The 15,998-nt window shown below is 38.3% G+C and overlaps 1 protein-coding gene across 1 annotated transcript in view; it reads left to right on the top strand.

Annotated features, from left to right (window-relative positions):
* The first annotated feature begins 12,492 nt into the window (after positions 1-12,492).
* Positions 12,493-15,998, top strand: part of GUCY2F (guanylate cyclase 2F, retinal) — a 59,447-nt gene continuing 55,941 nt past the window's right edge. The window contains exons 1-2 of the mRNA XM_074188896.1: positions 12,493-13,114; positions 13,921-14,222. Of these exons, the coding sequence (XP_074044997.1) occupies positions 12,493-13,114; positions 13,921-14,222 (924 nt within the window). The remainder of the gene's footprint in view (positions 13,115-13,920; positions 14,223-15,998) is intronic.

Raw genomic sequence — 15,998 nt, 5'->3', positions numbered from 1 at the left:
ATAAGACGGGGGTGGGGATGGGGAGGAAGAGTTGTCACCAACTGACAATAACCACAACAACTTTATTTTACATATGTTGTATCCTTTGAACTTCACAACCACCCTATAAAGTACTACTATTTTTATTATAATTTTTATTATTGTTTTCCATTTTTATAGGTAAGGAAAATAAGACACAGAGATAGTCCTTTGCTCAGGGTCTCATCTAGTTAGTAGATTAAAGGTAGGATCAAACTTATCTGACTCTTACTGAACTCAATCCAACACACTAGTCACTATGCCAAATTGGATTATAACCAAGAACTGGTATGAAGACCCTAGAGCCCTGGAAGAAAACAGGGTAGCAGAGGGAATTTTAAAAATTATTTCACCTATTTCACAATTTTCCCTCCAATCAGTCCTACACATGGTCCCAGATGATTAGAATAAGTGAAATAATTGCCAATTAATCTTGGGCATGTATGAACATATATTCACGGGCAAATAATCATAATTAATATCCATATTGTGCTCTCAAAAAAAGGACTTGAATTCCTATTATAACTTTAATATTAACTGACTCTGAGAACCTATGCAAGGCACTTTCTCTTTCTAGGACTCAGTTTCCTTAGTTGTAAAATGAGCATAATAATTCTAGTTTAGACTCCCTCATAGGGATCAAACAGTCATTCCTCAAGAATTCATTCAGGCTTATTATGTGCTAGGTATTGTACTAATTGTTAAGAGAAATACAAAAGGAAATAATGCCTGCTCTCAAGGAGCTTATATTTTAATAAGGGAGACAACATGCATGAATATAAATATAAATGTCAATATGAATATAAATAAATATAAATATAGAAATAATCTACTCAAAATGAATATAGGTAATTTGAGGAGGAAGGGCACCAACTAAGGCATTTAAGATAGATTTCAAACTTAGCCTGACATTTAATGCTTTATTATAATCAGTCCTCAACCTATCCCTCCAGCCTTATCTCTTGGTATTCAACTTCACATTTATTCAGCGTTCCAGACAAATTGAACTAATTTCCAATCTTCTCCTTCTATCTTTACCAGTATACCTTAGCACACAAGGCTTCACATGCCTGAAATAGATTCTCTACATTGCATCCTCCTTCATCTATTGAACTTTTCCTTTTTTCAATATGCAGTTCAAAGTCTTTCTCTTTCATGAAGTCTACCTTGATTGTTCTCAGCTATAACTGAATTCTTCTTTTCCAAATCCCTTTGACCAGTCCATTATTTCTTATATCCTTAAGTATATCCTAGACTGTATTGTGCTGATTTGAGCATGTTTCATTTTCTTTAATAGATTTCAACCCCTTTGAAATTAGAGATCATTGGTTTTTTTGCTTTCTATTCTCAGCATGGAGAACAGAGATGAGCATATAGTAGGAACTGAATTACTAGTGTTCAAATAAATGAAAGAAATTATGGGGATGAGATGAAAAGTACAAAGCTCATCTTCACTTTGGGTCCTCCCTTGAAAGGAAAACACGGCCAAGTAGGGATTACTATTTCCACTTGACCAATGGGGAGACTCATCAAGAGTACATGCTGGGGAGGAGCCAAGATGGCGACATTAGGAGCTCTCTGATAAAAACTCATAAACTAAGGACTCTAAACTTTCAAGAGACAGAACCCACAAAGGGACCCAGTGAGGCAGTTCTCCTACTCAAGGTAACCTGGAAAAGAGCAGAAAGGCTCTGCTCCCCGGGGTCAGAGGGGCGGCCCACCAGATGGGTGGCCCGCTACAGCGAAAGAACTTCAGCCTCCTGGAGGCAGCCCCAGGGCGCTGGGAGCCACGGCAGCGGGGGAGTCTCCTGAGCTGCACCCCGGGGAGCACCGGCACAAAGTGGGGGACCTCTGCCAGAGTGAGCACGTGGAGCCCAGCCCTCAGGGCACACAGCAAGCAGCTTGATCTTTCCCCAGCCCTGATCCAGGAAACAGAAGCAGGCGGAGCCGGTAAGCAGGAGCCCCCAGGGCATGAGCCCATTGAGCTGAGGGAGGGGAGTGAAGAGAGAGAGAGACTGCACAGCTCTGTCCTCTGCCCCTGGAACAGGACTCTAGGGCTCTGACCACATTCAGATCCTGATCCTAGTCTAGGCCCCCCCATAGAACAACAGGGCTGCCCCATAGAACAACAGCCCCCCCCCCCCACCTCGGCCCATGGCAGAGGGGGGCGCTTATGTTCATTCACAGACCAGGAGGGAGGACAGAACCTCACACACTGAGACCCTTGTGGGAGTGTCCTAAAAGCTCAGGAAGCACCCCAAAAAACAGGCTTAGGCTGGGAAAATGAACAAGCAAAGAAACAAGAGGAAGACCATTGAGAAATATTTTGCAAATGAGCCCAAGAATGATCAAAATACTCAGTCTGAAGATGAGGAAGCACAAGCTCCTGCAGCTAAAGACTCCAAGAAAAACAGAAATTGGGCTCAGGCTATGATAGAGCTCAAAAAAAGACTTTGAAAATCAAATGAGGGAGTTGGAAGAAAAACTGGGAAAAGAAAGGAGAGAGATGCAGGAAAAACATGAAAATGAAGTCAGCAGCTTAGTCAAGGAAATCCAAAAAAAAAAAATGCTGAAGAAAATAGCATGCTAAAAACCAGCTTATGTCAAATAGGTAAAACAGTTCAAAAAGTTATTGAGGAGAAGAATGCTTTAAAAAAGCAAAATTGGCCAGATGGAAAAAGAGATAAGAAAACTCTCTGAGGAGAACAAATCCTTCAGACAAAGAATAGAATTCAGGGAGATTGATGAATTTACCAGAAATCAGGAATCAATACTTCAAGACCAAAAAAATGAAAAATTAGAAGAAAATGTGAAATATCTCATTGAAAAAACAACTGATATGGAAAACAGCCTTAGGAAAGATAATTTGAAAATTATTGGAATACCTGAAAGTCATGATCAGGAAAAGAGCCTTGACATCATTTTCAAAGAATTACTACAGGAAAATTGCCCTGATATTCTAGAAGCAGAGGGCAAGATAGAAATGGAGAGAATCCACTGATCCCCCCCAGAAAGAGATCCCAAAAAACCAACCCCCAGGAATATTATAGCCAAGTTCCAGAACTCCCAAGTCAAAGAGAAAATATTACAAGCAGCCAGAAGGACACAGTTCAAATATCGTGGAGCTGCAGTCAGGATCACACAGGACTTAGCAGCAGCTACACTGGAAGCTCGTAGGGCTTGGAATACAATATACCGGAAGGCAAAAGAGCTTAGAATGCAGCCAAGAATGAACTACCCAGCAAGGCTGAATGTCCTCTTCCAGGGAAAAAGATGGACTCTCAATGAACCAGGGGAATTTCAAATGTTCCTTTTGGAATGGCCAGAGCTGAACAGAAGGTTTGATCTTCAAATACAAGACTCAGGTGAAGCATGGAGATTGGAGGAGAGGGGGGAAATGTGAGGGACTTAATGAGGAGGAACTGCATGTATAGAAAAATGATACTGATAATATTCATATGAACCATCTCAGTTAATAGAGCAGGTAGAGGGAGCTTTTATAGTTGAAACACAGGAGAAAGCTGAATTCGAAGATAAAATATGGTGTAAAAATGGAGTCAATAGGAAAAAAGGGAAACGGAATGGGAGAAAGAAAAAGGAGAGGGGGAATAGTCCAAGATATTTCACATAATAAGATTTTTTTTATTACAATGAGCTATTGCAATGATATGGAAGGGGGGAGGCAAGGGGGAATGAGGGAACCTTTGCTCTCATCAGAGATGGCTAGGAGAGGAAATATGCTCAATGGGGTATAGACATCTTGAGTAAGAAGGAGGGGGGAGCAGGGGGAAGGGGTGGGGATGTGAAAAGGAGGAGAGGATGGACCATGGGGGGAGAGTGGTCTGATATAACACATTTTCTTTTTTACTTCTTGCAAGGGGCTGGGATTGGAAGGCCTGTCCGGGACCATAGGGCCAGGTGGATTCTGGGCCTAAGGGGTGGTATGGGGGCTCAGGGCTTCTTGGCCCCAGGACCAGGGATCTGTCTGCTGAGCCACTCAGCGACCCTACAGCAGAGTCAGAGTGAAAGGAGAGAGAAAATATAGTACATGGTAGTGGAGAAATAAGAAAGGAGGGAGTTGTGATCAGCAATAGCAATGTTGGAAAAATATGGAGGTAACTTTTGTGATGCATTTATCATAAAGAATGTGATCCACCCATGACAGAGTTGTTGGTGTTGGAACAAAGACTGAAGCACATTTTTTGTTATTATTATTTGGGGCAGGGTGCAGGGCAAGTGGGGCTGGGTGGCCTGCCTGGGGCCACATAGCAGGGTGATCTTTGGGTGTCTGGGGCCGGATTCGGACCCATGTGCTCCTGGCTCAAGGGCCAATGCTCTGTCTGCCACCCAGCCACCCCTATTATTACTATTTTATTTTATTTTGGGTCTTTTTTTTCCTTCTTTTTGGTTTTTGCAGGGCAGTGGGTTTCGGGTGGCTTGCATGTCACATGGCTGGGTGATTATTGGGTTTACGAGGCTGGATATGGACTCGGGTGCTCGTGGCTCCAGGGCTGGTGCTTCGTCCATTGCACCACCTGGCCATACCTACAATTATTACTATTATTTTTTTAATTTTAATTTTTTTTCTCTCCCCTTTACTTTTTTTCACCCAAGCAAGTCTATCTATATTCATGGGGGGAGGGGAATTTTGTTTACTTGTAAACAAGAATATTTTATTAATGTAAAAAAAATTTATACAAAATGAGAATAAAAAATAAATTAAAAATAAAAAAAAGAGTACATGCTTAGTTTAATTGGAATCCTAGTGTTATGACTTCTGTTCCAACCTTTTCTTCCTTTAATTTTTAATTGAATTTTTTTATATTTCCTTAATTTCCCAATCTATACTCCCCCCAATATCAGAGAACTATCTTTTATAGCAATGAATAAAATAGCGAGGTCTGGTGGTGTATGTCAGTAAGCCCCCTGTCGTTGGCTTGCCTGAGGATGGTAGATCCCTTGAGTTCTGGAGTTCTAAGCTATAATAGGGTTCAGCAGCAATATAACGAGCCCCCTAATGAAGGGGGGGGTCAAGTTGTCCAAGGAGTGGTGAACTAGCCCAGATTAGCAATGGAGAGAGTTAGGTTCCTTTAGCAATGGTTTCCTAAATATAGGATCACTGAATTCTATATTTAGAATTAGAAGGGACCTCAGAGACCATCAAATCCATTGTTTTTACTTTATAAATGAGGAAATTAAGGATTAGAGAAGTTAAGTGGACTTGCCCAGGCACATGAATGCCTTGTTGGTGGGACAAAGCCCCTAAACTGGATATTCTTGGGTTTTCACTATTAGGTTTATACCCTGAAGGGATCAAAGAAAAAGGGAAAGGACCCAGATGCATGAAAATATTTGTAGTAGCTCTTTTTGTGATGGCAAAGAACTGGAATCTAAGGAGATACTCATTATTTGGTGAATGACTGCACAAGATATTACATGTAATGGACTACTATTGTGCCATTAAAAATAATGGAAGGGATGTTTTCAGAGAAGTGAGAAGCCTTGTATGAATGGATATAAAATGGATTGAGTAGAATCAAGAGAACAATTTATAGGATATCAACAACATTGTAAAGGCAAGCAACTTTAAAAGACTTAAGAATTCTGAGCACTTTAATATCCCATCATGAATGATGGGGACCAATGATAAAGAATGCTACCTTGTTTACACATAAATGAGGGGGAAAATAAAAATAAAATAAAAATAAAAAATAAAAAAGAGTGCTACCCTCTTCCTGACAGAGAGGAGAAGAATGATATATTTTTGCAACTGTACAATGTGGGAATATGTTTTGTTTGACTATGCATATTTGTTGCAAGTGTTATTTTATTTTTTTCTTCTAAAATGGAGTAGTGGCTGGATGGGAAGGAAAAAATACATTCTTGTTAATTGGAAAATTAATATTTTTATAAATTAAATTAAAAAGTTACTTATCTATATAGCTAGTAAGTCTCCACTTGCATACTCCTCTCTAATTCCATGCTGTCTCAGTATCTAGATTATCAATGAGTTCTTTTCAAGTCAGATATTCTATATCTTATATTTTAAGGTCCTTTTTTTTTTTTAGATTTTTGTTTTGCAAGGCAAATGGGGTTAAGTGGCTTGCCCAAGGCCACACAGGCTAGGTAATTATTAAGTGTTTGAGACCGGATTTGAACTCAGGTACTCCTGACTCCAGGGCCTGTGCTTTATCCACTGTGCCACCTAGCTGCCCCTTAAGGTCCTTTCTTGACCTATGATTTTATATTTTGATATCCCCTCCATCTCTAAATTACATGTTCTAATAACCCTTCCAGTTTTAAACATTTATCTTCTATATTTGAAGGCCCCTTCGAGTTCTAAATATCCCAAAACATAGACAATGGGAAAGAAAGTGAGACAACTATTCTATTCCTGAATCCATCTTTGAGGTAACCTGTGGAACTCAATTACTCTTCCAGGTTTCTAGGATACCAGTCAGTACAATACTACTGATGAATATTATCTAGTTCCACTATGACTACATTTTTGTAAATCCTAAGGCATTATCAGGGGAGGCTTTAGACACTGGAGAAAATAAAAACATAGCATATGAAATATATGAGAGCTGGAAGGGATATTAGAACATGGAAAGTCAGAGCCGGAAAGGTTCTTAGAAAATGGAATATTAAAGGAAGGAAGCACCTTAGAGCTTATCCAGTCTAGTTCTTTCATTTTACAGTTGAGACAAATGAGACATATTTCAAAATGAGAAATGACATGTTTTAGATCACTTGATGTATTAGTTAGAAACTTAATCCAAAACTCAAGTCTCTTAGTCCAATCCTTGTTCAAGATTTCACACTGCAGAATGGTCTACATTTGTAAAGGACAATAGATTCAGAACCAGGGATGTGGGTTCAAATCCCAGTTTTGTCATCTACTTCAATCAATAAATCAATAAAAATTTGCTAAGCCCATTATGCACTAGACACTGTACTTACTTCCCTATATGAAACTGGGTGAGTCACTTCTTACCCATCTGGACTGATGTTTTTTTATGTGTAAAGTGAGGAGAGTGGACTATAAGATCCCTTTCAGTTTTAAATTTATAGTCCTAAGAAGGTTTATTTATTCAGGAAAAAAAACTCAGGCTAATTTCCATTAAAAAAAAAAAAACAGTTCCTCATTGTACACCCTAACAGCAACATGGGGATGATGGTCAACCTTATTGAACTTGCTCATTCCATCAGTGCAACAATCAGGCACAATTTTGGGGTATCTATTATGGAGAATACCATCTTTATTCAGAGAAAGAATTGTGGAGTTTAAACAAAGACCAAAGATTATTACTTTTAACTTAGAATAAAACTTTTAATTAAAAAAACTATTATCTTATTATGTAATTTTGCTATCTCTGATACTTTATTTTTTTCCCCTTAAGGATATGATTTCATTCAACTAAGATCAATGTATACCAATGTAAAGACTAACAGACTGCCTTCTGTGGGGGGTGGGGGGGAGGGAAGTGAGATTAGGGGAAAAATTGTAAAATTCAAAATAAATAAAAATGAACCATAAAAAAATAAAAAACCAGCTCTTGAAAACATATCAATGAAATTAGATTCTTTCCTATGCCAATCCAAATCTTTAAAAAATGATCAGATATCATGTATTTCCTTCATGGAAGCACAGTCCAAGATCTCCTTTGTTTGAAATCAGAATGAATGGTCGGAGACAGACTTTGCCTTAATAGTTTGAACAATTTCTTAACAATAATAGTTGGGATAAAAAATGTCATGGGCCTGGAGGTGGGGAGTTTCCTATCATAAGAGGTCTTTCAACAGAGAAAGAAGGAAAGAGCATTTATAAAGCACTAACTATATGTTAGGCACTATACTTATTGCTTTATAAATATTAGTTCATTTGATCCTCACAATAATTCTTGGAAGTAGTTACAGTTACTATCTGTATTTTTAGAGTAAAAAAAAAGTGAGACAGATATAAGTAATTGATTTGCCTAAAGTCACACACAACTAGCAAATGTTAGAGGCTAGATTTGAATTCAAGTCTTCCTGATTTCAAGCTTGCTGCTCTATCCACCTAGCCATCTGTAGGCTATGTGACCACTTGTTGGAGATGTTTTAAAGGGTACTCTTGTTCAGGAATAGATTAGATTAGTTGATTTCTAAGTTTCCTCTGAAGCCAATGGGAGATTCTGAGAATCTTTAACTTCTTGAATACAAAAAGTTGACCTAAGATGTCTCTGAGGTTCCTTCTATTGTTGTTATGATTCAAAATCATTCAGAATTACATAATCTTATCCACTTGGTACTTCTGTCCTATGTTGTGTGATTAGCTATCTTTCTATATGTTTATAATTAATGTCCCCAAACAGATGATCTATTCTGTCTCCATAATTTCCCCTGAATTGGTCTCCTTATCTCAAATTTTCTTCCACTTTAACTCTGTATAAATATTCCACCCCACTACTCATCCTCCCAGGAAAATTTTAAGTTTCTAGTGTCAACATAGTTTTATTTCTTGATTCAATTGGCCTAGCTTAGGGTCTGGCAGTTAGTATATAGTGGGGATATGATCATATTTAATTGACTTAAACTGCACACACCACATCTTTTCTCCTACATCACCAGAGATATGGATACCTTACTTATTGAAGGTGCTCAACAAATTGTTGATCATTTGGTCATTCAATAGACACTTATTAAGGACCATTTGTGTATATGATCCCATTCCCAGGTGATAAGGCTTTACCCTCATGGAGATTATGATAAAACAGATGTGGAAATAAGATAATTGCAATATAAGATTGGATGTGGTAAGTGCAAGGCAGATGTATTCTGGCTGGTGGACTCAATGAGACCATCTAAGAAAAACCTTTTGTTAATCTGTAAAATACTATAAAGATGTTGAATCTCATTGTCATTGCTATTTAGTAAAAAGAGAACTTTTTTTAAAAGAATAGTATTCAAGTCAGGAGTACCTGGGTTGAAATCTGACCTCAGACACTTAATAATTACCTAGCCATGTGGCCTTGGGCAAGCCACTTAACCCCATTGCCTTGAAAAATCTTAAAAAAAAAAAACAAGAATAGTATTCAGAGGAGGGTTCCAAGAGGAGATGGCACTTGAATTTGGTCTTGTAGAATGAGTAGGATTTCAAGAGGTAAGGATAGATATGAGATGAAGGGATAGTTCATTCCAGTGAATAGGGAACTCAATAGACAAAGGTATGAAAGCTATAAAGTACAGGTATGTTTGGAGAAAACCAAGTTCAATTATTTTTCTAGTTAGAAATAGTATTAAAATACAGTTTATAGATTAGGAAAAGAAATGCTTCCAAAGATCATTGGAAGCTAAGAAAACCCCCTATATCCAATGCAATAGGGAAGGCTGTTTCTTGGTTAATGTATCCCAAGTTACTTCAATCCTTCAAAGACATGTGATTATCTAAGTGTGGCTTCTCCCTTCACAGATGCAGAAACTGTCTTCGGAGTCTTACTGACTCAGTCCAGCTGCTTTTTTCATCTTTGTTTTTCTTTAGTTCAATTTCCATTTCCTCCATAAATATCTGAGACTGGGAAATAAGAGTCTAAATGAGGTGGTGCACCCTGTGAGAGCCCAGAAGAGAGGCCAGGGAGAGCCACTATCCTTGATAATAAGAATTTGAAATCAAAATCTTTGAAAATGGTTTCCTTAGTTTGTCTATTTGTTTAAGTTTCATCCTTAAATTCTTTTGGGTTATCTTTCATTAGTGCATTCTTTCATCTAACTTTCTCACCAGAGCAGATCTCTTTGCAGCTTCTTACAATGTTATTCAAGGTCTTCTATCATTCTTCTGTGAAAAATTTTATGAAACAATTTATATTCTTTGGCTGGAATCCATCTTTCTTCTTGGAAAGTAAACCAAACATTTGCTGACTATGGTGATATTTAGGCTCTTTTGATTTCTAAATTATGGGGAATTGATTTACATGAGTTAAACATCTGTATGAAATTGTAATCATTGTCAGTGTCTTTTCCTCCATCCACTTCCCATTTTCTTGGCATCACTTACTTGCTTAAATAGGCCAGGATTCAGTTCTTTTAATAGCACACCATCCTTTTCTCAGTTTTATTATTTCTAGCATTGTAATAGTTTGAAGATTTTTTCCTAATGTGAAGGTGCTTTGACTGTATTTGGGTAAGTTTCCCATATTAGAAACATGCTGTCTCCTTTTAAAATATAATCAGTAACATTTTACAGTGTTTTCAAGTACTTTTCATGTTTACCATCTTCTGATTCTTTTCTTTAAGAAAGTATTCATAACATATAGGCAGGAGGTTTCTGGATAGTATATCAGTCCTCATTCTCTCTTTACTCATGTTTTTCAACATTTATTTGCCATCTTTCCCTAGTCTTGCCTTTGTATTGAGGTCACTGAATATCAGTTTCTACCTCTGTCCACTTGGGGAGTCATAATCCTTACAAGTGGGTGCTTTATCCAAAGGAATATAAATTTTGATTACTTAAACTTAGCAAGGGATGTTGGAGTTTGGGAGTTAGATTATTTTATCTTCCCTACTTAACTCTTTTATTTCATGTAGTTTTAATTTACGATTCCTAGAGAAATATAATCTCTGGAACATCAGGCTTTGGTAAAACCCATTGGGATTCAAATAGAGCTACTTGACAATGCCTTAAAACCCAAATTACTCTGGTTCTCACTGATCTGCCAATATATAGGTCCCAGTCCAAGTCTCACTTGCTCATTGTTTGACTTTTGATGACTCAGAGTAAGTGTAAATAGCAATTGATTTTGTTCTGACTAGAAATTCTGAGGGTCTTCCCTCCCCAGACTTCCCTCCCCAGATATTTTTGTGAAGGCAGACTAGGTCATTTTTTGCCTCCATTCTTTAGCTACTGAATAGGTGTTCCCTCAGACAAACTAAGATCTAGGAAATACCTTAGTATAAGAAAACCAAGGTTTCCCATTTCATCCAGGTCTTGACCTATGTCTTACCCATAGATTCCTATGACGCTGGAAGAGAGAGTGAAGCTGATGACTCTACATAACTCTGCCTTACTTAGATCTAATCGTTTGCAAGTCAAAAAGTCACCTTCCTGATGTCTTTGGTCCTCTTCCAGAGGAAAGGACAATGGACAACTGAGAATTAAAAATAAATGTTGGTTTCATTTAGAGGGTTTTCCTAGAATTTCTTTAGCTCTCCATCATCTAAAATATATGTCAACACATAAAGTGAGATTATTTTCTTGGTGGTCTTTTTGCAAAATTTTATTTAAATATTGCAATACAAGATTACTGAATGACCTGTGAAATGTTGCCTTGTTGATTGCAATATAAAACCAATTTCTTTATCCACCTCCTTCTGCAGGAAAGCTTGGGAAATAATCCTTGCATTCAATTGCAATATTCTTTTGTCTTTTGTCTTTATTTATAGTTATACCAAGATTGATATGATTCTTTTCCTCTAGGATTATATTCACTTGTTGTCCATTGGGAAAAGATTCTTAGAGGACTAATAATAATGAAGTTAATGCTTATAGAAATCTTAAAAAACTTCTGTTCTTGGCAACTCCAACACTTATCATAATGACTGGTACAGAGTAGATGTTAAAAATACATTTATTGATGACAAACTGATCCTCCATTCTACTGTGATGACTGTCAAATCAAAAGATGGCTTTATAAGCCATTCCTTGTTTTGTGAGTTAGAAATATGGTCAAAGAATAAAATCACCAAGTATTGATAAACATGTATTTGGCTAGGTTGTCACTTGGAAAGTAGATGGTATTTTTCTGTGACCATACTGGGGCCATATAGTTCTAACTTAGTATCACCCAGAGGTTATGACTCTTTGGCCTAGTCTTTGATAATTTAGGTTCATAGCCACACAATGTACCAGAATAGGATCTAGTGAAGAGATTAGAAAAGTGAGAGTATTATTGCCCACTGATAAAGAGAAACTCTAGATACCAATTTTAAATAGTAGTACTTTTGTGATAGCAAGACATTTGAAACAAATTTGATGCCCATCAATTGAGAAATGGCCACATAAATTGAAGTATGTGAATTTAAGGGAATTTTATGGTGTTGTAACAAATGACAAACATGAAAATAGAAGCATAGAAAGACTTACATGAATGAATGATGTAAGGAATTTCTGCCTAAGTATGAACTTGACTAGTTATTTTGAAATTCTCCATCAAAATTCCTAAAATTTGATGGCAATCTCCTCCTTCCTACTTTAGTCTGAGTTGAGTATGGGTAGGATTATGAATAGGAGAATGACTTTGACCTTGCTTTTTGTTATCTTTCTTAGGACCATGGGGACCCAAGACACCTGAAGCTTCTCTCTGGGGCTGTCTGAATGTAAAGACCCTGAACCTTCTTTGTGTGGACCACCAGGGACTGTGGTTATGGCATCTCAGACCCTTATGGGATTTTCCCTTCAGCTTTTTGAGGGCCCCATGGCTAATGTTACTTTGTATTATGCTATGCTGTCTTCTCCTAAGTGCTCCTCTGAGCCCTAACTCAACACAGGATGATAACTCTTTCATTGTGGGGGTACTGGGTCCATGGGAGTGTGACCCCCTTTTCACCAAAGCCCTCCCCCATGTAGCTGCCCAGCTAGCTATCATGAGAGCCAAAAGAGACTTTTTGTTGGAACTGGGCGCCCAATTAAATTATGTGATCCTTGAAGAGGGTTGCAATACTGCCCAGGCCCTGGCTGCTTTTCTCTCCTATAGAGGTGCTGTGTCCACCTTTGTGGGGCCTTCCAATCCTGGCTACTGCCCAGCAGCAGCACTCCTGGGCCAGAGCTGGGGCAAGACCCTTTTTTCCTGGGCATGTGGGGCCCCAGAGTCAGGAGGAACATTAGTCCCAACTTTGCCTTCCACCATCCATATCCTGTTGGCTGTCCTGAAACACTTTGGTTGGGCTCATGTGGCTGTCATCTCCTCTCACCAGAGTGTCTGGATGGACACAGCCCAGCAGGTTACCTCAGCACTTAGAACACATGGACTACCTGTTGGGCCTGTAATCTTTCTGGGGCCTGAAGGTCAGGGAGCTATAGGAGCCTTAAAGCAGCTTCAAGACACAGATAGGTTGAAAGGTAAGTAAGTTTATGGCCTGTTCCCTCAACTATGGTGAAAGCTGTTTTTATTTTGAGGCGGGGTCAGATATCATCCAATTTAATCAGATGTGGATTGTCTCTCAATATTCTGATATAAGCTAGATGAAAATATAATTAAGTGAATGCAAAATATAATGAATGACTAAACCCAGAGACCATATAATAATGACCCAATGACTTATCCTTGTTTCTTCAATCAGCATATAAATCAATGATTTAGATAAAGACATAAATGGCCTACGTATCAGATTTGTGGATGTATGAGAAACTTGGAAGGATAGTTAATATGTAGGATAACAGAATCACAATTTTTAAAAATGTCAATAGCTAAAAGTGACAGACTGAATCTAATTGTATGAAATTTAAAGGGAATAAATGTAAAGCCTTGTACTTGAGTTTAAAAAAAAAAGCAACTACACAAGTACTAGATGGAGGAAACATCAGTCAGTCAATGAGGAAAAGACTTATTTTTAGTGTGCTGAACCAATAATGTAAGATGGACACCAAAAGGCTATATTAAGAAAGATAAGAATTGTGTCTTAAAAAAGGAAAGTGGCAATCTTATTATCTTATAGAGTAGAAAATTTAGACCAAAGAGACAAAAAACTTTCCTAAAATTGTACAGCACATTGGTTGTATGACCAGGACTGGATATGAAGTCTACAAACTCTATTTTTTGGTTTAATACAAAGAATCTCCTCTAAGATTCTTTTACTAACTTGGGTCTAGGAGTTGGGGATGGGGATGAACATTGGGCCTGACACTCTTTGGCCTCTGTTTTGCAGTGGTGGTGATGTGCATGCATTCAGTTCTTGTTGGTGGTTCTGAGCAGGCAGTCCTGCTTGCCCAAGCTCATGCACTTGGCCTGACTGATGGCAGGTATGTCTTCATCCCCTATGATGCACTACTTTATGGGATACCCTATCGCAACCGGTCCTACCCAGTGCTGAGGGATGGTGGTGGCCTGCAGGAAGCATATGATGCCGTGCTGACCATCAGTCTGCAGTCTGATACAACTGACTTCGATGGAGCCTTCTCAGCTGCGAGGAAGAGTGGGGAAATCACTGCTGACACAGAGCCTGAGCAAGTCAGTCCCAATTCATGGGGTAAACTAATAGCAAGTGGGGGGGGCAAGTTCCCCACCGTCTAGACAACACTAGGCTTTCCAGACTCCAAAACCCTAAATCTTACTCTGTGCATGTATGTGTTTGAGTACACCTATATGTGTCTTGCAAGTCAGTGTATATGCTATTTGGTATGTTAACTCCCCTCCTCCTCCTCCTCCTCCTCCTCCTCTTCTCCTTCTCCTCCTCCTCCTCCTCCTCCTTCTTCTTCTTCTTCTTCTTCTTCTTCTTCTTCTTCTTCTTCTTCTCTCTCTCTCTCTCTCTCTCTCTCTCTCTCTCTCTCTCTCTCTCTCTCTTTCTCTTCTTCCCTTCTGGGAGTAGTTTTTTTTCTTTTTTCTTTGATAGAGAACTCACCTTAAAACCAGTGAGACCTGGGTTCAAGACCTGTCTCATACATTTTGCTTTTGTTATCTGGGGCAAATAACTTAACTTCTCAATGTTCTAAGACTAAGTGATTCCTTAAAAATATAAACTGCAGAAATGGTGGTTATATGTATTGGTGGAGGGGGTCCCTATACCAATAAAACAGGTATATAATAAATAAATCATCATTTTTGGTAGGAGCATGTATTTTTTTTCTTTAGGTCTGCTTTCTTCCCCTTTCTATCTCTTTCTAAAGCCAGAGAAAGAGGCTCTTGGTTTCAACTCTCTCTGTGTGTCTCTGTCTCTGTCTCTGTCTCTCTGTCTCTCTCTCTCTCTCTCTCTCTCTCTCTCTCTCTCTCTCTGTCTCTCTCTCTCTCTCTCCTTTTCCCTGTTTGTCTCTACTTGCTTCTGTCTCTCTCTTATCAGATTTTTGGGAAAGGAAGGAAGAGAATGAAATGGGAGCAGGGGAATGAGGAGTGAGGTTTCTAATATTATTTCTGAAAAGAAGAGAGGGATTTTTCTTTCATCCTAAATGTTTTTACTTGTTTTGCCTTTAATCACATTCATGAAACAATTGCTAACCCCATTCATTTAATTCCATGTATCTTTTTCATAACAGAGATCAGAACTGGGATTTAAGGGCAGGGGCTTGAGAATGGGTTTGGAAGGCAAAAAGGGGGAAAAGAAAAGAATAAAAATTTATTTCCTATCTACTATATATAAGGCACTGAGCTAAGTATTATTTACAATTATCTCACTGGTAAAAATTTAATGATGGGGTAGAAGTGGTAATAATGATAATATGATAAAGATAAGAATGGTGGCAGTGATCATCATTGGATGGCAATAAGGGTGTGATAGTGATGGCTGAAAATGACTATAATGTGATGATAGTGATGGTGGCAATAATGATGATGGTGGCAGTGGTGGTAATAATAATGGCTATTGATTACAGTGATGGTGGTGATTATGGCATTTGTAAGATGTAATAGTGATGATGTTGGTGGTGATGATGATAATGATTCTGCAACTGGTGATGATGGAAATGTCTACAGGTATTAGTGATGTTGGTGATAACGATGGGTATTATTGATGATGGTAATAGTTATGGTGGTAGTCATAGTGGGTAATGTTGATGACAGTGGTACTGATGATAGCAATGATGGCAGGGATGGTGGCAATGGGGATTGTTATTGTAAAGGCAATAATAATGTTGTAGATTTGGAGAATAGACCTAATAGTCCTAATGATTCTTATGATGAGATCAGGTCAAACCAACCAAAAAGAATACTTAGAGAGAGCAATGAAGGTAAAGCTGATGATAATGAATGCAAATGACTTGAATCCCTAGATATTTAAGCAACCTAAGGCAGGAA

This window comes from Macrotis lagotis, chromosome 1 (assembly GCF_037893015.1).
Source record: "Macrotis lagotis isolate mMagLag1 chromosome 1, bilby.v1.9.chrom.fasta, whole genome shotgun sequence".
Classification (NCBI taxonomy): Eukaryota; Metazoa; Chordata; class Mammalia; order Peramelemorphia; family Peramelidae; genus Macrotis; species Macrotis lagotis.
This window is presented reverse-complemented; position numbering and strand designations above follow the sequence as displayed.